Source organism: Ylistrum balloti, unplaced genomic scaffold (genome assembly GCF_031769215.1).
Source record: "Ylistrum balloti isolate Yb309-2 unplaced genomic scaffold, AGI_CSIRO_Ybal_v1 Utg369866, whole genome shotgun sequence".
NCBI classification, from domain to species: domain Eukaryota; kingdom Metazoa; phylum Mollusca; class Bivalvia; order Pectinida; family Pectinidae; genus Ylistrum; species Ylistrum balloti.
The window spans coordinates 28319-53393 of NW_026782011.1; the positions used below are offsets into that span (position 1 = coordinate 28319).

General features: G+C 33.9%; 1 protein-coding gene across 1 annotated transcript in view; it reads right to left on the reverse strand.

Annotated features, from left to right (window-relative positions):
• Positions 1 to 1410: 1410 nt before the first annotated feature.
• LOC132545932 (calmodulin-beta-like) overlaps positions 1411 to 25075 on the reverse strand; it is a 49257-nt gene continuing 25592 nt past the window's right edge. The window contains exons 2-5 of the mRNA XM_060209609.1: positions 18915 to 19080; positions 7328 to 7471; positions 4620 to 4901; positions 1411 to 4244 (exon numbers count right to left, since the gene is read on the reverse strand). Coding sequence (XP_060065592.1) covers positions 4201 to 4244; positions 4620 to 4901; positions 7328 to 7471; positions 18915 to 19008 — 564 coding nt within the window. The 5' untranslated portion in view covers positions 19009 to 19080 and the 3' untranslated portion in view covers positions 1411 to 4200. The remainder of the gene's footprint in view (positions 4245 to 4619; positions 4902 to 7327; positions 7472 to 18914; positions 19081 to 25075) is intronic.

A 25075-nucleotide genomic window follows, 5' to 3' on the forward strand; every position in this document is an offset into this window, starting at 1 on the left:
GTAGCTGATGTTGTTTCGTAATATAATTGTTATCATCTGTCACTCATTTCAACATTTATTTCAACATAAAACACAACACAGGTTTGTAATAAGATCATTAAACAACATTTTAATCAAGGTAGGAAATCTATATACAAGTTTAATTTGTACAAACAACTATTTACATATGAAAATAAAATGTGCTACTAGGTTCAACAACGAATAGAATACATCGAAGTTTTTCTTAACAATGTATCGAACATCTGTAATACGCATGCGCAGAACCACTCAATCTCTATAACATGCATATGATTTATCAATAAATATTCAGAGTAAACGATATACTAAGACAAACTAATAGAGCTTACTCAGATCATGTCCATATCATAAAACCCACTTAAATTCAATACTTCGTAATTTTAACACCGTCCAACTATCAACAATGTCCTAAATTTAAGCGCATATTATCTATCGTCTACAACGCTACAAGCAAACTTCGTTAAATCGAATTATGAAAGCTCGAGTTATTTTCCCCATTTTCGTTGACTTCGAGTTAACGAAGTTTGACTGTGTTTACATTTGATGACTAGAAGTAAATATGGAGTAGAGCATAGCATCTGTATGAAATACTGGCCAAATGTATACATGTATTCTAGATTAGCATAAACAACTTTTTTATTTCTTTTTAATTAACCTTTCGTAAACATATTGTTATTATGAGTAACCAAAGCAAAACTAACGGTTGTGATAATAGATTTATAAGGTAACTTTTCAACATTTTGAATTTGTGGTTTCCGATTTTCATTTTTTATGATAAAAGTCCAACTTAATCATTTTGCTATTTTTATGAAACGAAAAAAGACGAATTCCCTTCACAACTGTTTTGAAGACGATACAATTTGAAAACAAGAAAGAAAGAAAGTTGCCAGCTTTTGTCTTTTTGTTTGAAAGAAACATCCTTTCATTAATGATTAAACAGCATCATATGTTCATACATTTGAATCCGGACACGATCAAACCGAATATTTTAGGTCATTAATAACAACAATGTTATGTAATGAATTAATGCTGTTTTTAATTAATGTATAATTAAAGTATAAACCATGAAGATACGTCAGTTCCGTTTTATGTACTATCTGTTTTATCTGTAACCCAATACTCTTAAACAGCTGTTAACTGAATGATTCGCGTGGATAATATATATCAAATTGACTTTCGTTGAAGAAAAGTTGATATTAGTAAGGTTACAACATTAAATATTGAAATAAGACAATTAAACGAATGACGTAGAAATACATTATCGTGTAAATATATCTAGTATTTATAGATAGATAACGGTAAAATCAATGAAATTCGTTAAATTCTGATTTAAGTCGGTGATTTGGATATTTGAATTTATTTCCTTAATTATTTCAAATGACCAAATCAGATGTAGTTTTACTTTAACTAAAGAATGAATATTATTTGAATAAAATCTTCATTAACTAAAATCATTTAAAAATTGTACTAAGATCGTTCTGGATGTCAGTAATTATATGTCAGCTATGCCATCCTCCTTTTAGTACTGTTGAGAATTGATAAATGTAAGTGTTTCATTCATGTTATCGCCGTGTAGCCTAAAGACAATATCAATGCGGTAAAATATATAACATTAAAATTTATACATCGACAGTCCTCAAAAGCTTGAATCCATTTAAAGTTTTAAAACAAAACATGAAAATTACCAACGATTTTTCTCGGGCTATACTCTATCACAAGAAAATATCTGATGATACAAATCTAAACATTTTATCACAGATCATAGTAACACCTGTCTACACCGTTATCATCGACACAAAAAATGCATATGTGGATGTTAAATTTACGTAAAAGGTATTCCTTTTAAACTATAATTATTTCTCTTAACCGACGTTTGTTGTCATAGGTTCTGATCAGATATTTGTGCTTCCACTTCAGTGTAGACAAGTGTAACTACATGTCTGTAAGAGCACCGATCAGAAGCACATACCTCTTTATAACAACGCTTATGAACAAAAACAATGAAATGCAATTCGACTTCCTTAAACAAGCAACAAATTGCGAAAACAGGTGATGATTTAGTCAGGTTTTTGACTAATGTTCTGCCTGTACACTGCAGTAACAGTCCATGCATCGCCTGTAGCTTCAAGCCAATGAAAATACTATTTGATAAATGTCTACGCAAATTTAATCACCACAAGCAAACACAAACAAGACAAAACATTCCTTCAAACTTTAGAGTATATCGCAGCAATGTAAAATGTCTGCAAATAGATAAAACTAAGGGACATAACTCGAAATATGAAACTCACTTATACAACAGGAAAATTGTAATAAAAAGGGAGATTACAAGAACTAGATTAGATAGGCTCATAATACATCGACCTGTAATACTCATTGCTTGGAATGTTATATTGTCCAACGAAATAGACCTTAATTTGGGAAATAAGATACAAATAAGGAAAAATAATGAGTATTTATAGAGGTAAACGTATCACAATTCAAATTCCGAAACACTGTCCATATAAACGCCTTTGTATATCAACATATGGATTATCTGCCCTTGATTCCACACATCGTTCATCAGAGTGATATTTTGCATCATTTTGACATGTAAAAACTTTAACTTTTCCTTCCAACTCTTCACAAGTATTTTTTCCCTTTTTTGTGAGGGAGATGATGAATATGCCTTTATTTGTATTTGGAATCTAATTTATATTTTTTCCCCTTGAAAGTGATGTCGGGAATTTCAGCTCTAGGGGAAGATCATTTAGTTGGCAAATACGAGATTTGCAAATAATGATCTTCAAAAAGTTTAGCCTAATCTATGCCATTGTTATCAAGCTATGCCTTTTTTCATTCTTTGAGGAATTTTGCACATGAAAATATTTCTACGTAAAAATGAATTTGTCACACTAGTTAAAATACCCAAACAAATTAATTTTAGCTGATGTCATTTCGATTTTCAGCGATGTGTATAATATGAGAATATTCCAAATGATTGAGGTTTCGGATTTGACAGGTTTACAGATTTCACCTTGAACAAGTAACCCTTGTTCCGTAGCAAATAAAGTGTATTTCCAATAATCCAAATATAGCTTTCTACAAATTTGTATTATTTAACGACTAAGAATTTTACCATTGCAAACATTTTTCGAACCAAAGCATGAAGACAACTATGTATTGCGTGATATGTAAAGACTTCACGTAGAACTGTAATTTGATTCCGTTTAAATATAGCGTTTTAATGTGACTCAAGCAAGTTATCATGTAGTTTCTAAACGTTAATATCCAACGTTTTTCTGAGATAAATATTCTCATTCTCTCTGTACCTATTTTACTTTGCTTCATCACTCTCTTCTTCGTTCATTTGTAATTGTGACAAACTGCAGAAGAGGTTTCAGGCTGATAAAATTTCTCATTCACAATCAGCATCATCCCCGATCACACTGGCTATTTTTCAGAATGTCGCCATGGTGTAGTCATTGTTTTCGATACACACTTGCATTTCCTTATTTGCAAATACACATAAAATGGAGCGTTTCCAGAGACCTCCTCTTTGATACTAGTGTAAACATCCATGCATCAAGGGAATAGTATCTTTCAAAAATAATAGCCACTGTCTGCGGTCACAGACCGAAATTATATGGTATTTTTTCCGTTAGCTCCGCGTGTAAAGTAAACTTTTAAATCATTTCTCTGTCAGGTACAGCTCTTCGCATTCTGCTATTTATGTCATTGCGAAAATATTTTAACATAACGTTGTCAAACAAACAATCTTCGATGGGTAAAACTTGTGGAGCTCAGCGATTCCAAGACCGGGTTTGTTTTTTTTTTTTTTTAATTTTTTTTTTTTTTTTGCCATGTTATGCAGATCTTAGCAACTTACATGTTTCCTTCACCACGTGACAACATATCTTAATTTCCCGCTTCCGTGTGTTCCAAAAGATACGTATAGATTGTTTATATCTCTTAGATATTACACATACCCCCTTAACTCTTGCCCCTCGTTGTTTTTGCCGGAGTTAAATGTCAACTTCCTGTTCCGGTCTATTGATCACATAATAAACTTTCAAATTCCTTTTTTAAAAATGAGACAAAGTTTGAAAAAAGAGAAATCTGCATGGTTACAAAAACAAGGAAGAAACAAGGGAATTCGTGACATCGTTATTAAATATATATAATATGGAAGAAACGTCCGGTCTATTCAGGTTCCGGTACTAAGTGATGGAGCAGTCTCGTAAATTCTGAAACATGAAAAAAATATAGTCATTTACATATTCAAAACCAAACCTGTGTACTATCAGATTAAAGTCAGCGCTTAATACTAATATATTGATTTATGGTAATATGAAATAATAGTGAAAATGAAAAATGGTAATGGAATGTATTGTCCTCGTGTCTATCGCAATATGATTTGGCAATTGTGAAGAAGCTGAATAAAAATGATGATCCTATATTAAAAGATACGGGTTAGTAAATACGTAAAACTATTAAGATACGCGTTGAATATACTACAGCGTTGATTAAATAAACGGCAATATAACTAACAATAGTAGCGATAACAGGTGTGATATGTAATTGTGTGTGTGATTTATAAATAGCTGAATAAATATGTTTACCATTGAAATCGATCATTCCATCACCATTTAGATCAGCTTCTTTAAACATCTCTTTGATATCTTCTTCTGATAAATTTTCTCCCAACCTTCGCATAGTGTATCGAAGTTCATGTTTATCTATGAAACCATTTCCATCCATATCAAACACTTTGAATGCCTCCAATTGTTTCTCGTTGCTTATTGAAGAAACGGAAGACGATGCTGTAGCGCCATCTGCTTCCGTGTTTTGATGCCATCTCCGCATCAACACTACAAATTCGTCGAATTCAACAAAACCATTTTCTGGAAAAGATAAAACTCAGACATAAGGGTCTAAATATTAAGCTACCAGGTTATTATTTTGAATATAGTTCTCGTTGTCTAAAATAACTAGATATAGATTTTTTTCAAACATATAAAAAAAAAAAAAAAAACACTGCTGGGAGCCGCGCTTTCTAATCGGATTGCAAGATTCCCTTCCCATTAACACTGGAGTTAACAGTAAAAGTATTTCAAATTATTCGAGTTACTTCCCTTCCACCTTAAACTGATCCCGCCAGCAATGTTTCACAGTGCATCAGCACTCTCTGCATGTTATCATTTTTTTTAATTCCTTCATAAACACGGACTACCAGGTTGTTTCGACCCTGTATCTGATCTTTGAAGTTGGTAGTCATATATCAGGCTGTAAGACGTGAACGAGTATTCAGAAAGTCTCTGTACTCTCACTACCAGGACGAATTCCTTCATGTAACGCATAAACGGCGATATGAAGATCGTTATCAGCTATGTGAGTATGCCTAACTATTTTGCTGTTATCAACACTTTTCATAATGTGAAAACGTGACATAACTTTGATCTGGCCTTGATTAAAAAGGATCGTGGAAACGCCCACCTTCATGAAAATGTAACCCTTTCTACTTTTTCTGATTGTAAACATTTTCTTATTTCATATCTTACCCTTGTTTCGATTACGAGTTAGAATAATGATTCAATATATCCGTCTAAATATATGTTTTTCTTTATCTTTCAATGCTACAGGTCTTTGTAGTCCAGATCGGGTGTTTGCGATGACATACAAATATGTCTAAAATTGAATTTATGTACGTTTTTAAAAAAAAGCATTTTAGTGACCATGCCAATGTGAATGCATGTTATGTACCCAGAGATCATTTGTTCTAAATGCCATTTATCATAATGACAGAAAAGACAAATCAGAATGATAGTTTGACTATTCGTAGGCAACAATCTAGCCATTATTGCGATATGATTACTCCAAAACTACACTCTAATTTGTATATGGTCATATTTAATCATTGGGCTGTCAGCTATTCAAATGAATTAAAATGGCATGAGGATTACCGCAAACCTCGGGGACTAAAATTCCATCGGCAGTGCCAAGCACCTACAATCACCAGATAATGAATTAAATGCTGTTATGGGCCTACATTTTGAAACCTGAATTTCTTTTCTGAGTAGATACATCGCACAAAAATGAAGGTGAAAACACATGACAAATTTGAAGGCCGATAAAATAAAAATGAGAAGAATGAAAATAATCTTCTATTTTTGGAATTTAAGTACAAATATTTATCATCTAAGCATATCAACGGTCATGTTATGTGGATGTAACCGCCGAACGGTCATGACAGCATGTAAGTAAACAATTCTGACTTTCAATCCCTGTAGATCAGCTGTCAGCATACCTTGAACATTAGAGACGTGTACTTAGTTTTCCTCAGTTACCATTTCCAAAAACGATTAAATTTGCTTAAAGTCCATCTGAATGATATTCATCTTTTTACTTTCCCTGAATTTGCAAGCACATGCAAACTCTTGCACGGTTGAAATCCTTTATTCATGTAATGCTCGAAAGAGTATTTGACACAAACGAGAATAAGATTTCTTTAATTAGAATTTTCGAACTATTAGTAAAATCTATAACCTGCGAGCGAGATCGGGGTATCCCAGTCGAGGGCTAACATCCTGTAACAGTTACAGGTAATAATTTTTTTTTTCTCTCAGACCTACTTCTCTGAAAATTATTCAATATTTCATCAGAGTTTGGCATATCCCGTGGGAGCCCCAAACTACCCACACAGCCTCTTCACTTTGAAACAACGTTTGGATAGTGCCGTGTAAACAATGTAAAAAAAACTACAACACATTTTACGGTGAAGATATTATTTCATCTACAACATCAGGAATCTTAACAACATCAACAAAATACACAAAACAGATAATATAAAGAAGATAGTAAATTTTGAACCGATTTCTATATATATATACATTTCTACAATCAGATGAATGAATCGATACGTAAAAAATCCGCGAAAAGGCACGTAAGGGTACAAGACAGAAAAATCTAAGATGGGGTATTACGTGGGATATCCTTGTCTGAGGTGCGAGAAAAGAATTTATTAAAACTTAGCCATGTTAACTTTATTTCGTCCTTCGATTGAGCTATAACATAGAAAATTGTTTTTCATCCTTGCTTGTTGATTTTAGCTTTGGGAAACAGTATTGTCAACTACGCTTTCTTCAAGAGAGTAATATTTGGCTGTAACATCCCCTAAAGAAAAACAAACCGATATGAGAAATTATTTCTCTTATATCTCTTTATTAAAGTTGTTTTACTGGTAGACAAAGCTTAGACAAAGCTTAGCTCACCTTGCTCGACTTAACACATGCCGATAGACAAACAGTTGTGTAGAGAAATTTGTACATACCATTTGTGTCGGCATTTTTTATCATGTCGTCGATATCCTCCTGTGTGTAGTTATGGCGAAGCATCCTCATTACACAGCCTAATTCCTCACTGGATATTTTACCGTCATTGTTCTTGTCGAACAGGTTGAATGCTTGTTTTAATTCTGAAATCATAGAAAATATTTAATTCATTCGATTTGGAATGTTTTTTGTAAACATATATAATAGATAGACGTATATCGGAATATAACCTGATTATATTGTTTTTCATATCCTGTACAGCCCGGCATTTTATCTAGAAATAAATTGAAAATACATACATGTCATCATAATGAAATAATGGCAAAATCTAAAAAGAACTATTTTCACGAATACTCCTAAACAAATAAAAAGTGAAAAAAAGATAATGAAGATCAGAATAGGTGTTCCGGAAAAGAAAGCGTATTCCGCTTCATCGACAACAACCGCCATGTAAATCTTGGGTCAGTCCACATAAAAATGTCACATTCTCAAATGAGTACTAGGTATACAACAACGGAGCCGACAAGCAAACTTAGAAGCATCAAACCCGTCCAGCTTTTAATTGCAATGAGATCACTGTGACGACCTCAAACTTTCCCATAATTTCAATCTATCTGCATTTTTTTAAAATCTTGTGTCACGCGTTTGTCCGCCAATCGACGACTTCTTGAATTAAAATTATGATAACGGAAAAGACCCTTAAATACAGAATCAACTGCGAAATGAGAACACCATAAGTCGGGAATACAGGATTTATGCTATCTAGAAATGGAAAATTCACCACAGGAAAATTAAAATCATCAAGCTTATCATGCAGCTTGGTAGAAAGCTGCCCATAATTGGTTTCATTTTAGGAAAAGATCGAGATAAGCGGCAGATTTCGAAGAGTCGGTCTTGTCCTCGATTTCAAGTTTCGGTACGTTGGACGTGGCTAAAAACATTCTTGTTATTTAAAGACAGTGAGTCAATAGAGGAGCACTGTTGGTTCCCATAATCTAAACCAATAGTCTGTTGTCAGATCTTACCACCATACATATAATACGATTCAAGACAAGAAATAAAAATGACGTCATCAAATATACTAATTTGGTACTGAAATGGTTGACAGCTACTGTTACAAATTGTTCGTTACATTTTAGTTTCGAGGTTTGTCTATAACCATTAAAACAACGAAAGTGAGTATTTCATGGTGTAGAAAATATACGACAACTGTTTAAAATCTGTGGATAAGATGATATTCATATCAGTTGTAAATGTATTATAAGATCTGCATCTATAAATATATAATATAAGTGTGTGTGTGTGTGTGTGTGTGTGTGTGTGTGAAATATTTTTAAACGTGTGATCTTAAATACTCTGTACAGATGATATCAGTTTTCATTTCTTGCATGCTTCAAAAACATAATACAGTGTATACAGTATTAACCTATAATATTGTTTGCCTCCTCTCTCCTTTTTCATTGTATCTAACACTAAGTATGGCAGCAGAGTAATCGTATATGTTTGTAAATTTTATAATTGTTTGTTTGTAGTATGAAATTTTTATGTGATAATATATTCGTTTGCATCAGTTGCGTTAGCATGTGAAAGCATATGTCCTCCATTTTATCATATGAAGCGTGCCCACCCCCACCCCTAAAACTGGAGATCGAAAGACAAGTGGTGAATGATATAAAACAATGCATTTCTGTCTATTATTTAGGGTGTATAAACAGGCATTATTGCATACCCACAATCGTTGCCAAGACGACATGACTTAGTACACATTTGTGTCCAATCAAGATTTGATTTAATATATCCCAAAATTCGAAGGTAGAACGCGGCTTATTGTATTTAATAGTAGGTACATACAGGTTTACTTATGTAAGATAATATTTTTTACAGGATATGCCTAATGCAGAGGTGTTTTTATGGTGTATCATAATATAAGATTTTATCCATATGGCGAGCCCCTGGAGATCTGAAATATGAAATGAAAACCAACTGCGTCCCTCTGTTGGTTCACCTGTTTTTGCTTTCATACAAGGCTGAACTTGTTGAAGAGCTATCAGAACAGGTCACAAAAACCTTGTAATGTCGTTTTATTAGACCATCAGATATATTGATGGCGTCTTGTCTTTAGAAAAAAAAAGAAAGTTATTGACTACGTCCATCGTATTTATCCACCAGAACTGCAAATTAAAGATACGATAGATTCTTCTACGTCACTTGCTTGTCTCGATCCTTTCTACAACGAAACCAATATGGACAGGTTTTCCACCAAGCTGTATGATAAACGTGATGATTAACAATTTCCCTATTGTGAATTTTCCATTTCTGGATAGCAATATCCCTGCATCGGTAACTTAAAGTATATACATTTCACAGTTGATTCGGTATTCAAGGGCCTGTTCCCATTATCACACTTTTCCTGCAGGAAGTCGTCAGGTGACTGACAAACTCTCCTTTGAGAACGTGACATTACTTACTTGGATTGACCAAGGTTTACATATGGCGGTTGTCGCCGACAAAGCAGCAGACGCTTACTCTAGGAACATCTGGTCTTATTCCTCTTGTATTTCAAGTATAAATCTTTTTTTTGTTCATATGTTGCCCTAGTTTTATAGGTATTTTTTTTAAACTTGATTAAACATTCTTTTCGTCATACCATCAGTGAATGAACTGGAAATATTGCATTAAAATGTATAAAGCATGGGCAACTATACATATGTAATTTAGATTGCAAATCAGAGTTAACAGTTTAAGACGCGGTTATCCTGAAAAGCTAGAACATGTAACTATTTTTAAAACTGCGTATGAATTTCAGAATTTAAATAATACTAGCGGACGTATCTCATATAGGGTCATTATTGTAACTAATGTTGTTAAATTTTTTTAAATTGAAAGCAAATATCTTTAGCGATGATTCAATAAATGAAGTTTAAATAGAATAAATGTTTGCATAAACAGCCTAATGTAATGGAGCGTATAAAGAATAGGCATTGATGTTTATGGCATATTTAAAAGACAAACCTTGGAAAGCTAACGTACACGCTATCTATTACGTCAGCCCGTATCATTAACTTCGGCTGTAAGGTATAAACTCTACCCTTGAGGTTCAATACATCAATAAGTGTTAAGATGACGTATATCGTATTTTACTCTATACGTATCGTTATTTCAAGTGTTTTCTACATGATTTACTCTCAACGGTAGTTTAATTCCTAGAAAAATCATTGTCACTGCTATGCACCAAATTTAGGTAAACGTACTTTTTGTCAAAAGAACTTTATTTCTTTACTTTATAGAAACTAATGGCTGTTAACCTTCATTCAACCCCTCTCTTTAAATCTCGATAGCAATGAAGTAGCAATTGAATGCGTTTTCGCGTTCTAAATATACCGATATATATCAATGCGGGACTGCTTTACAACCTACAACCCTATATATATTGTGAGTGTTCAAACTGTTGTGTGTAAATGGTGTAAATGTTTATATAAGATAGAAATAAAAATAAAGAAAACAAATCTGACTGATAGAAATTGGAAATAAGAATAAGCCAGTGGCTAAATATATTAAAACAAAAAGTAAGTAATATTAAATTGTATTTACAAGATGGCAGGAACAAATGGGTCGTATTGGTTTGTGGAAATCACGATTTCATATACGTAGTTAACAATATAGAAACAAATGGCGCTGCCTACCTAACATGAGTTTCTATTAGATAGTGTGGTGGTCGTGAGCATAATCCGCAATTAACAGAATGCCCTTCTCCGCCGGGATCATGTACAAGCAAATCAATGTATCCGAGGAATACAGAACGAACAGTAATGGTGCCCACTGTCCATGGAGATAAACATTACCTTGTAGTAAGCTGACAGGCATTGTCATGGAGTATATTAGTTAAAAAATATCATTAGATAAAAGGGAAGTGAGAAAGTAATAAAAATCCAGGTGGTACACTGAGATCGGGATATAGATAAATGGATATTTACTAGTGCCGGAATATCTCACAAATAGATCACGGATATATATATATTATATCGAATGAAAGATCAAAAGACACATATGTGAATAGCACTTTTAAATACGACGTTAGAACTAGATACGATCAAACTGAACTATGGATTTAACTTCATCATACAGCAGTTTCGTCCTTGTAGGACTTGGTGGTGCTAAGGGCCTAAAATTTGAAACCTAGGAGGCAGTTAAGGAGAATCCAAAGTGAAGATCGCTACGAAGAGATATGATGATGTGAACCATGTTCTGTTTTAATATTAGTTTATAACATTCCATGCATCAAATTTCAGACTAAGTTCTTATGCAGGAAGTTTCTTCGTCTAATTAGAACTGGATATTATGGTGCAGCAAAAACATTTATCAATATACTAAAATCAATGTTAGAACTATTTTATTTGAACCAATAGTTTAAAAAGGGAATGTCGGAAGATAGCGTGACGTTTTAACGAGGATTTCATGATAAGTAATAGAAACATACTACTGATAATATTTAAATTTGGTATATATTGACTAAGATTCATGCCGGATTGATCTTGGATGTTAGCAAAACATATGGTCCTGAAGCAGTGTACGGAATGGTAGGTTCTGCCTTACTTGAAGTTAAGTGTGTACACCAACAAGGAATGCAAGTCCGATTTCACACAAAATGACAAAGTTAATCTTGATTAACACACACCCTAAAGAAAATTAAGTCTCGATTATGTAAGGACGTCCAAGATTCTAAGGGCCGAAATAAGTCATTGATATGATTAAGTAGACATGACGAAATCTGACGTCAATATTTGTGGCAAAAACGTATACTTAAGTGTAATGCGTTCATAGCGTTCATATGTACCAATATTTAAAACCGTGTTCATCGTAGTTTTTTGTGCGTGTGTGTGTATGTGTTTGAGCAATATGATGGAAATAGATCTACGCGAATATCCTAGCTAGGTCCAAGAGCATGACTCACCACGAGCATCTGAAGGTCGCTTTAAGCTGTTAATGGTTAGGAACTGGGAACTAAATATAGCTTCTGATGGTCGATTAGAGCTCATAGACAATATCTAAAATCTACGTGTTTATGCAGTGAAGTGCCTAAAGCTATCTCGTCACATTTAGGACATAATTTCGATATATGTGTAGAAAACGTTAACAACGTTCATCAATAGCGAATCTTATAGAGTATAGAGTATTCATATTTTCATAGCTTGCCTGTAAACAATTATTTACGTCAGTGTTGATTTGATATATCATAAAATTGTTTTAACATTAAAACTGTTCCTTAAGGCGAATCCATGCTCTGTGACTATATTCAGTTACTTAATTGTATTTTGGAATTTCAGAACGAATGGGATATCAAAATGCAATCCGTCTCATTTCATAGCTCTGTCACGTTTAACGCGAACATGTGCTGATCGGCCGAATCAAACTCTCATTGGAATGAAGATGATCAATTGATTGTTTACATCTGTTGCTAAAAGACTGAAGGAAATAGATCGATTTATCCATTAAAAGATTTCCTGGCCGCTGTCATTGACGCATGCTGATGATACTGTTTCCATGCACGATTTTAATTTGACTTGTACTACCGATATTAAAAAAAACCGACATTAAATTTATGTAGATTAACAATTTTACCAACTCTAATTAATAATGACCGGTTGGTATCATATATGTCTATGAATATACGGAAACACGTTAATGACACCACAGGCGTTTCTCATGTGATAGATTACCAGTTAACGTCATTTGAATGTTATGTGTTTCTGTCGTATCTACAATATTATTTTCCGTTATCAACACTACAACTTGTTTGTTCGTAATTGTTTTGAAATTACTTACAATGTCTGTTTGTATGGATTTCCTCTTAATGTTGCCATGGTATTGGTAGTGGTGGTCACCGTAGAAAACAATGGAACATTTATTTGTTATTTCGATAGGACTTACCCTGGAATAGCCGACGCTAACAACCTTAGATTTCTTCAGATTTCAAGACAGTTTAGGGATTAAGAAACAAGTTTAATATAGTTCGAGTATAGAAAAAAAGAAGAGAACGACGCATTAGACAGAGGGGACTAATTTTGTTAGGGCCATTATCTTGGGAAGAACTGGTCACTTTCAATCTATGACGAAAGTTCTAAAACAAAACCTGAATTTCGCGATGTTGCTGTGACTCCTTCACTCAACGATATATATAATATGCGATTTTATACGAAGAAACGAATACCATCTTTCAATACAAATTTAGTATTAGTATTAATTGCCAACTTATTTATGCATTATGAAATTATGAAATCGTTTGCTTCTTCTTGGACTCCGTGGGAGCGAATAAAGATCTATAATATTATATAATCCGATTCACCTTCCTGTGCTTCAAGTTTGTGTGTCGGTAATGTGATATTATCAATAATTATGATACTAGACATGTCATAACGAAATAAAATCATATGTAACATGATATTGTCTTCTACGAAATTATTTAAAGACTGATACATAAAGCCTAATCTTTATTTGAACGGAACCTGCTGACAACCTGTGATAAGTTCCATGTCACTTGTTCATTGTTTGATTGATCTATATTCTTGCACGAATACTGTTACTATTCAGAAGAAGACATGTCGAAACTTTGAACTGATTATAAATCCTTAATTCGAGGATGATAGGATGTCTTGTGATATTACATGATCATTTTATCGAAAATGCGATTAATCTTCCGGAACACCTCGTTCTTGTACCAAAGTATATACATCAATATTTCTTTTGTTAATCTTCGTTTTATATTTGTGTGTTAGTAATACCCGTCTGTATGGACTTTGTTATTTTGTGATCTGGCACAGGTAGGTAACCTCGCTGATAAGGCTTTTAGCTGTGTAACTTGTACAAGGCTATTTTAGATACCTATCCATCGACGTTCGACACCAGTTCTCGCCGAAGATTTTCCATGACCTCTCACTGAACACACCTTGCATGGCAAAAGAAAATTGATTGTCGCAATTTTTGTTTGTTTGTTTTTGTTTTTGATAATCTGAAAAGTCGCGGGAAGGATAATTAATTACTGAAATGAATTTCATTGCCACAGATACTCGTGGCGTTTGTATCATTGACAACTGGGTAAAAGACTGAACAGAGTTTAAAGGCACAAGAATCTGTCACTTTCTAGATTTTCAAATATAAAATGACCTTGGTAAAAAATACACACTGTAAGCACAGAAGTAAAACTTTTTGTTGGAAAAAATCTAATAAATTACAGAGGTGAAGAACGCTTTAAATGATAATTATAACACGTTTGACGTCATTTGTAAAACAAACAGGAAAAGCAATCGACATAAATGATACTATCTTCTGTCTGGTAATTTATCTCCCGAGAAAAAAGAATTCCAATAATTGAATTTGGGTTTTACTCTTAACGCAAGCCGAGGAGACATAAACACAATGCTGGCTGTTGAAGCAAGTCGCCACTCCTACAACGTCGTGGCAGGTTTTAATTCAATATAGAGTAAATTTAAACGAATGTCATTACTTCAACGTCAGCGCTCCTATATCAAGTCCTCCACACTCATAGTAAGGTTTTATCTCAAGTGAAACTTTCAATAAATACTACTTCTTAAATGTGGACGCATCTATGTCAAGTCCAGAAAGTCGTGGTAGATTTTTATCCAAAATTAAATTATTTCCGAATGTCACTACTTTGACGTAAGCTGTACTATTTTAACTACATTAATACCACCACTTCACCAAACGAAAACAAGTTTGAATTTGAATGTTAAATAACATCGTGAAAAATAGGCCAGGGCCATATCAAACACTGGAAACACCACGAACAGATCCGAAAACTGGAAATGTACCATTTTGTGAATGGAATGCGGTCTTATGCAAGTCACAAAAGGACATGGCAAAGAACACAAACAGGTCAACGACAAATCAGAAACGATGATAAATTAGTGGATATATTTCAATCACTCTGCGTTTTCATTCATGCATGAAAACATTCGCATTGAAAATACAGAAAAACGCAATACGTAAATATGAACGAATTTCTCATTTTTGGAGCAGTTAGTGCCGTATAAAAAAGGTAATAAGGCTTTACACTTAGAGACGAGGTGATGTGCCATGAGTTAGGAAAATAAGGCTAAATTGTTAAGGCTGTCTCCCGGTTGAAACGTTTGAAATAATATATCATTTTTCTTTATAAAGATATAGAGATAGAGACTGATGGACCAAGTATACGTAACAAAACATTAGTTTGGAAAACAATAATTGTCAAAGATTAAACATATGCCATGAGTTAACAGACCAATTGTTTCTGACAATGATGCATTATAGCATTACACAATTAAGACTCAATGATCAAGATGAAAGTCAGATCATACATTTATTTTCATAAACATGTTTCGTACAGTGTGAAATGTTCGTGCTCTACAAATACTCGCAACCATTATCATCACATTACTAACGCAGTTTTGCATAAACTGGATTTTTCTCTCGGTTTTTAGCCTATCTATTACAAATTTTCGGCTTCGCATGTTTCAGATGGTTTAAACATTCTTTTTAATGTAATATTGTATAAACACCATGAAAACAGTTGTGCTGAGCGTAAACAATACGCATAGAAGCCTTATCGGCGTTTAAATATCTGCTTAAATAGCCTTACAGTAATTATACATTACCTCGAATCAATCAACTTTCTAGCTGGTCTATTTTCAAGCGTTTGTAGAATTCATTATCAGAACCGATACACATCCTGAAAACCCTACAAACCATGCTTAGTAATTCCGTTATGTCTAGACGCACCGTTTTCTTTACAAAGCTAAGCTTTTCTGCGTACCATTCAAACATTTATAGGATAAGAATACATTAGCTGTATTGTTTCAGTCACTGTGGCGCTGGCACTATGTCAGGAAGAGTGGAATCGGTACATTGCCAACATAGGGTCAGATAGGCCCTACAAAACACATCAATGCAGTATCGACTAGCGAACCGTAGCGGTTCTGGTGGATCGTGGACATCGGTCCTACAGACAGGTGGATAGAAACCAAAATAAAAGCTAGACTTTTTTTTGGAAAGTTACAATATGATGTTTATTGACCTCTACTAAAGCAAAATAAAAAACAACATCAGTCGTTGATGAAATCACACATTTTGTATGACTGTATAAACGTAAATATAGGTTGAGAGGAAACTTGTCTAAAGCTGTCAATTTCACATCAGTGTGACATTACTAGAAAGAAATCTGACAGTTATGACATTTCTGATGTGTGATATTTTCCTCCCCATATGAATTCTTCCATTGCTTAACATAATGGACTCTACCGTCGTTATTGCGTGCTAGAAGTAATGCACGTTATTATCTCTTTCACCGACATTGTGATATAGTATTTCCAATTTGTTGAGTGTTTCGTGTTTCTGGTTCTCCGTCTCCACTTGTAATAGTTCCGTGTCTTGTCTAAAACGCAAACCTTAGTACAATCTACTGCTGGTTACTAATTACAAGTTAGATACTTCTGATTATGATAACCTTCGACTATAGCAGGGCGGAACAAGTGTCAGGGAATAACAATGCACTTGTAGTTTCAATTGTTGTTTAACAGCGTCAGATGGTGTGTTCTGCAATACTTATATCATTTGCGACTTGATTGAAAAGCAGATCGCAACGGAAGAATTCTGTCCATACTGCGGTTGCCCTAACGTTAGATATATTTGAACAACGCATGTAAATAAGAAATAAGCTAAAACTGCATAACTTTGTTCAATAGAAATTATTCCATACCTTTATAATGACAGTGCAATAAATGTTTGTTTTGTTTACATTTGAAATATTGTTGTTTAACGTCCTGTCAACAGCAAGGGTCACTAAAGGACGCGCCAGGTTTGGTTTCTGGAAGAAAGCTAGAATTCACGGAGACAAAAACCGATCTGCGGCCGGTACCTGGTGATTACCCAATGTGGGCTTCGGACTCGAGGTTGTGGACTAGTGTAAAAGTGGTCAGATGCCATGTTAATTTGGCCATCACGGCCTTGTTGTTATGTGTGCATGTATACGAATTATATCCCAATATTTTGTCCCATCTTTTCTGTGCGGTGTTTTTTATGTTCTAGTAGTTCGACAGCAATACACGGCAAATATCTTTCTGATGCTCATTTCGGAAACATAATCATGATGGCCCATGGTACCAAGTCACGTGTACAGTTGTGTGTTCGCGCATACGTGAGTAGGCGGGCTGGGACAGTAGTGGGAGTTGAATCAATACAACCAGAGGCCGTATTAAAGATCTACATTTTGTATTTTAAGCTGCAACGAGTATATAATAACAATTACATGCTTTGTTGTTCAACGGCCAAGATGTATTCAAAAGGCAACAACGCCAAATATATTGCACTTCAAATCCCAAAGCTAAGTGCATTTACGCCAGAAAAAAATGCCATAATGGCATGATATGAGTGCTTCAATTATATTTCATGTCAGGTTAAATGATATAATTAAATCGTAATGTATGCTGAACACAGTTTCATAGAGGTATGTGTTTTTAAGACATCTTAAGTCAAATATGTATTTTTATATCAAAGACATATCTGTCTACTCTCACTACATATCATACAATTAACAGATTCCAATACCAAACATAAATACCACCATTCAGAATTTCCAGAGAAATTTTAAGTGCTGTATAAGAAAATTTCGCAAAGAGGAATTCCTAATTTGGAGCATGTTGGCAGGTTAGCATGGTATAAGACCTCCTGTTTTGCTGTATACCATGCATCTACACCATTTCTAAAATTGTTGATCAAGCATTATTAGCAAGCAACAAATGAAAAACGAACTCTCTAAAATATTGAATATTTGATAGCGCATTTGTGTGTAATGTCTGAAAAGTGTTTCTGACAAGGAAATTGTTTCTTAAATTGTATTGAAATATATTGTTCAAGTGTATCTTTGGGAGACGATGCGCCTTCGAGATTGAAAGTTCTACGATCTGTTAGTGGACTTCAGTCCTCGAGGCTGTCGTCATTACATGTTTTAATCCATGCACATTTTATTGACGTTCTTTTGAAATCAAAATTAAGATTAAAGAAATTGAACAAGCTCACCATCCCATCTAGATTCGTACATTAATTACAGTTTGTTGCGATTTTCCTTAATCGCTTCCTCAGTTTCAACACTGTAGGTTCCAGGTGTCTCCGAGAGACTGGGAAGGACGAAACAGCTCTATGATAAAGTTCATGTTAATATTTTAAAACATTATAGAGATACTGGTATTGTATTTTATAAAACTCTTCTAAATTTGTATAGGACCTGATTCACGAGTGTTGCTGAAAACTATGAATGCAAGAATACTCCTTTCCTGAAGCAGAAGACGCTTAATCTTCCGGCATTATCTTTGTACTTTTTAGGAGTCTCCGTGTAAATCTTCGAGTTTGCTTTTGTCCTATTGAATTTGAGTTTGGATGATGATGACATCAACATGTTGGTATTTTTCTATTGTAGCTAGGTTTTCATATGTAGTCTTATGTTAACGATGTTTCTGTCGTAAAGATCTCACAAGAGTGACTCTGTTGAACATTTTCTCTGATTCAAGAAACGTTCGTGTAATTGCGATTCGAACCTACCTTCGCTTTCTTTGTCTGTGAAGCCATTCGGAAGTTTATTACGACTATAACTTCCCTTTCTATCGTTGTGGTCAGCACTGTGACAACCGTCCATGCCGTTCGATTCTTTCACTCGTTTTTTCTTGGATTTTGGGCTGAGCCGGATTAGCTTTTTACACTTTGTCGACTGAAAAATATAAAAAATACACTTATTTATTACAAAATTTGTCAATATATTGATCATGCTAAAGACATCAATGCGTTTTTGTACATTATGGCTATAAACATCAATTACTGGCTATATTCTGGACCAATTCTGTCTCGCGCCGGATAGTTCTAAATCTTTTAGGGCGAAGAATCCATACTTCATAATAAGCCATAATGTATTCGTACGCCATATGAGAAGATATAGTGCTCTTCAACAGTGTCAATCTAAGGCCGATGGGATACATAATGCTATTTCAATATACACTAGGACTGGTAATTGGTGAGATGTATTAACAACATTGTAAAGAATCATAGTATAAAATCATTTCATCGGGAAGATAAAGAAATTTACATTACATCTATTAATAGATCAAATATCTCTAAGTTTATGTACCATATCCAGTCTCGATCCTTACACACACTTGAAAAGATTGACCTATGCCGTGAATAAAACAATGTAGTCGGCATTCAATGGATAATTTATAGCATGTATTTTGAAAACAAAAATGAATTTATTTTCAAATGCGATATTATGTATTTAAAAGTAACGAATAATTTAACTCCGTGTATATATTCTACTAATTAGACAACCTCAGAACAAAAATGTCCACATCCATGCCATTGAACCTTGATTTATTTACACTAAAAGCTCAATATAAATCATATTGTTTATAACACAGTCAACTCCAAAAATACAGGTCGTTATGAATATATAAGAATCCGTTTAATAACAATCCTAACTGTATTTGCTGCATCGCTTATCTTAATGGTATGCACCATTGCTGGTATATACCTCAATAAATTGCCATTTTGGCATATTTATTTAATTCATTTGCTGACGGTATCATTATATTTTATAAAGACGCTAATTCAACCGGAACACCTGGTCTTATTCTCTTTTCAAGAGTCAACTTGTAAATCTTTCATTTGTTCTTATTTTTTATTGAATAAGTTTAGATTATGATTAGGTTGCCATGTTGGTATTTTCTTCATGCTTTGTACACGAGGAAGCGCAATGAAAATGAGAATCTAAGTATGTAACAAACCTGCTTCGTCAACGTATTTAGTTACCTTCACGCAAATACTGTCAATATTTGGACAAAAACTCCACAACACACAAACGTTAAATAATGTCGATCTCAAAATCCTCAATCTTGAGGTTTTTATAAATACAAGTGGATATTAAGACCTGATCCAAGCGCATTCTGATCATATGCACTGGAACTCTACATATTAAACCCATCCCGTTCAATATCATATAAACCGCCACTTGAAAATTGTTATTCATGAGCCTGGACATGCAACAGACTATTCAGGGACGAAACATTTAGGTGACTCTGTCGCGCCAACACCATACATAAATACATTTATGTATTTATGATGTTGTGGCATATTTCGGGCCCGGCGACATAGCCCGTGGAAAAATATAAGCGGTTTGCCAACCATTTGAACTGGAAAAAATTGTCCTCGGCTTTCATTGTTACGAACTAGTGTCAAACAAATGCATACCGCTTTTGCTTGGTTGGAAGGGGTTTAACCTGCATATTTCGTATGTGATCGTGAACAGCACGACAGCCTTATACACAATCATCTTATGGCTATTAGACAAAAACTTACTTTCGCTTCAAGTAAAAATTTCAGAAAATAACTTAAGTCTTATTCGATACCTAATTCTGCGCAATGCATTTGTCAATTTAGGTTCAAAACGGAAAAAAAATCAGATTGGATCTTTTTATCAAGGTACATGTTTTATTTAACAAGTGCTCTTTACAGACAGATTTCATACCGTAAAAGATAGTTATTGCCATACTTTGTTATTGTGAAAACATTCAATATTTGGAAACATGAAATTCATCAGGCGATGACATTTTCCCGTCTGGATTTAGATGTTTCCTCTGGCCTCCTGTTACTCTCCCACAGCACATGGTCTCTTTGCACTTATCACGAGTCCCGATGTACATTAATCGTTGCCCTGATTTGAGTTTGAGTTAAGACTATGTAGACACATTCGTATGTTCTTAACACTTCAGGCCGTTACAGTTTCTGTGAAGAACGAAATAATACGGTTTGATAAATCATTTTGGATATCCGTTTTTTTTTCATTATTTTTAACTGAAATTGATTATTTTTTTAATGTATCATTCACTTGTATTTTTTTTTTTTTTTTTTTCTTTTTTTTTTTTTACTTTCGTTTTACTATTGAAATGTAACGTCACTAAAAAACCTCATGCCCCTCGGAATTTCAGAGACATAAACAGCGATCTTTTACTTTAAGCAATGTGTTCTCTGTTCAGTGTTTCTTTTATATTATCTACGTTTCCAATAAATCATAGTCTTAGTGTTCATACAACAATGTAATTTTTTAAAACTTCAAGAACCCTGCCATTTCGGGAAGAGTAAACAAAACTGAAACTTCACCAACGGTAGCACTTCGTCTCCACCCAAGGTCAACAAAGATTAATCTCATTTCTGTATTTTCAAACGTTTAGACAGTATGTATACTGTGTCAAGCATCAGTAAGAAACCGAAATTAAATAGTCATTTGAAATCTCATTAATTTCTAAAATATGTTCTGTAAGTAAATGTTGAAATGAGATTGTCCAGACCGCAACTTCAAAAACGTTTTCTTGAATGGATAAAATCAGGAGACGTGTTCAGGAAATAAAAGTTAATTGTTCAGCTATATATATTCTGTGTAGAATGGTGTGCAGTATCTAACGCAAATCTTATTCAAAGTCCTTAGCATTAGGCTTAAGATGTAGACAAGCAAATAGCTCTAGTTTAATTTCAATTTGACATAAAATTTATAAAAAAAAACTGTAAAGGAATTATGAAAGTTAGAATATACATAATGCTCTTTCAGTTTCTACTACAAGAGCATCCCTGAAGTCTGAACTCTTCAGCTTCCGGAGATACGTTTATAAAAGTCTTTTCCGTCTACCAATTTTTTTAATGACATCAAAGATATGATATTATCATCTTATGACACAATGAACGTAAACTCCGAAAGACATATTGCATTTCGTACGACTTGTGGACGTCTATTAATTTCCTACAGAAACAGGTTTCTGAATGCCATAAAATAGAAACATCGACTGTTTTCTAAATATAGCTCGATTCATTGGAGTTAGCATAAGCCAAGTGAACCATCCATTTATTTGCACTAGTAGTGATTGTCAATTACTTCACACTGGTCTCTCTGTGTTGCCTTTTATAGCGGTCGGCAATGTTTTAATCAATAAGTTAATATAATCCCTGATTTAAACCTTTGTGTTATATGAAGCTGATGTGTCGTTAAATAAGAAATTTCTAGGAAGCAACACCTATTTAAATGAATTAGTTTAAGAATTCTGAGGAACATTATGTCTCTCTGTTCCCTTTAAGACTCTTTAATACCACTAAATCCTCCCAAAAATGAGCGAAAAATTCGAATTTTTATCATTTTTATTTAATAAACGTTGCCTATCAGAGTTTTATATAGTATGAAAAAGTTGGAAATATCTATTGGAAATTACAACCAAATCCATTTTATCCAAAACTATGAGCTAAATAATGATATTAACTGCCTGCCTATGATCGATCTGTGCTTCAGCTGAACGGGGCTTCTAACGACCAGGAAAATGACGAAATTCAAAAATAACAATTAAATATTAAGTCTTAAACAATCCGGCCAATAGATCTAAAGACATTGATTTATTTTGTGGTTTCTTGATAACTGAGTTTGTGTATGTTTTGAGCAATTTTTAAAGGATTCCGTACAAATTTTCAAAAACCACAAATAATTCGTTTTTATCATCCAGAATTTTTTTGTCTAGATTTCAATTATAAAGCCTAAGACTATCATACCTACTCTAATATGTAGTATTAGTACTTATGTCACAGAGAAACCAATCTAATCACATTTTTTGTAATTATATTGATGTGCACGCCGAGACGGACGCCGGTGGCAAGGCCTGCTATACAGTTTCTCTTCCGCTCCTTTGTCGTTGTAAGGCTCAGCATCCGGCCTAACATTTCATATAGTAAATGAACTCATCAAGGTGTTATCCTCCCACGCGAAAACCATTAGGACTTGTCTGCTCGCCACCGAATCTAGCTTACGTCATCAGAGGCTACCTCATCGTCATGGTTCATAGGTCACCAAATAATAGGTCAAATCTTGGTAACATCACGATCTCTGATAACACCACAACTTTCTTGCTCATTCTAACTAGTTTCAGTTTCAATTTTAACTAGGTCTGACGGTTGTCACATTTTTCATGTCTTAGATGAAAAGGCATGTCGAGTTCATAGTTGACATGTAAAAGTATGTATTATTTTTATGATTTTTTATGCTTCTAACAACACAAGCCATGTACTCAATGGTAAATCCAAGTAAACAGTAACAAATGAGATTTACCACAACAACAACACTCGAAGTGAAAACCCTTGATTTTACAGATATTCACGTGTTAGTTATCTCACACGTAACCTGAAGTTTATGTATAAAGTACGTGCTGAAGTACGTGCTTTACTCGAACTTGTAGCAGCAAAAAAAGGCCATGATTTATAAAAAAGAAAGTATATCACTAATTGATATGTATCGACCTATCAATGCATTGGATAACACTTGTATTAGCTAAAGATGAGAGTAATGATCATCCTCTGTGTAGTTTAATATCTAAGGCTGATTTCGATTTCATAATTTCTGAATTCCGAAGTCGTCACTGAAAATCAAATTGTCATGAAGAATCATTTGATACTATGCATAAAAAAGGTTGCAAAAATTGATGAACAGTTGTGTTAATTTGTGTGGTCTGTATATATCTATATCTATATCTATATATATACAAAAATGCGCTCAGAAATTCTCCTTTACCGTAAGGAGAGCCCGGTTAGAGAATCAGGCGGCAGTGTCTAGTAGACGACAAAATATCGATAAGAATTGTAAAATAGTATGAATGAAACACTTCCAAACACATTCTGGTAGCCTATATGTAGCTGGCTACAGTTTTATCGACCGAACAAGACACCATACTAGTTCCGTTTATTTCTCTGTGACGTCATTTCATTCATAAATATACATTCACTAGTCGGATCAATGAACAATACTTCAATGAAAATAGCAGGTTACAATCGACACTCCTCAGTTGTAATGCTGTGGCACAATCTAAATGTGATCGATCGATCCTAACAGGGCAGGATGCTTCAAGTAAACATCTCACAAGGATTCTTTACATTAAATGTGTTCGTGTTGCCGGCAACAATTTTAATAAAATCGTCTTTTGCTATTTTTTTTTTTTCAATTTTTCCCGTATCTGTCTTTCTGATATATATATAACATTCCTTAAAGGCTGTTCCTGTATACTTGATTATCGAATCACCTGTAAAAGATAAGCTCGGGAGATAAAACGGTATCGATTCAGATAACGCATGTCAAAAAACTGCTAATATTGTAGGTGTGTTATAAAAAACACATATTGTCCAGTATCATCAAATAAGACGAAAGCTGCCGATGGAACAGAAGACATTTGAACCTTGAACTCTGGAAACCATGACTTTGATGTCAATATCTTTTTTAAATTAAAAAAAAAAAAAATTGTTTTTGTTTTTGTTTTTTTGGTTTTTTTTTTTGTCTTTGCCTTGTTTAGTATGATTTGAGATTACGATTCGGTCATCAATCCAGTAACCTTTGACCTTTCGGTTCTACAATGGTATTAAAGTATGTCATCACATGACCACATACAGGTTGTTAGAGGAGACATTTCCCAAATATCAGTGCTAACACTCTGAAATATATTTTATCTTTCATCTACGTCAACAAATATTGTTTCACACTAGACCTGTTCAGCAAAATCAACTTCAGACAGAAATAATACATGTTTGCTGTTTTAGTTATTTGTTGTACAGCATATCTGGATTGACCAACAAAAAAACTCAAGTCAACAGGTGTTTCTCGCCAAAAAACAAAAACATATAAGCAAAAACAAAATCAA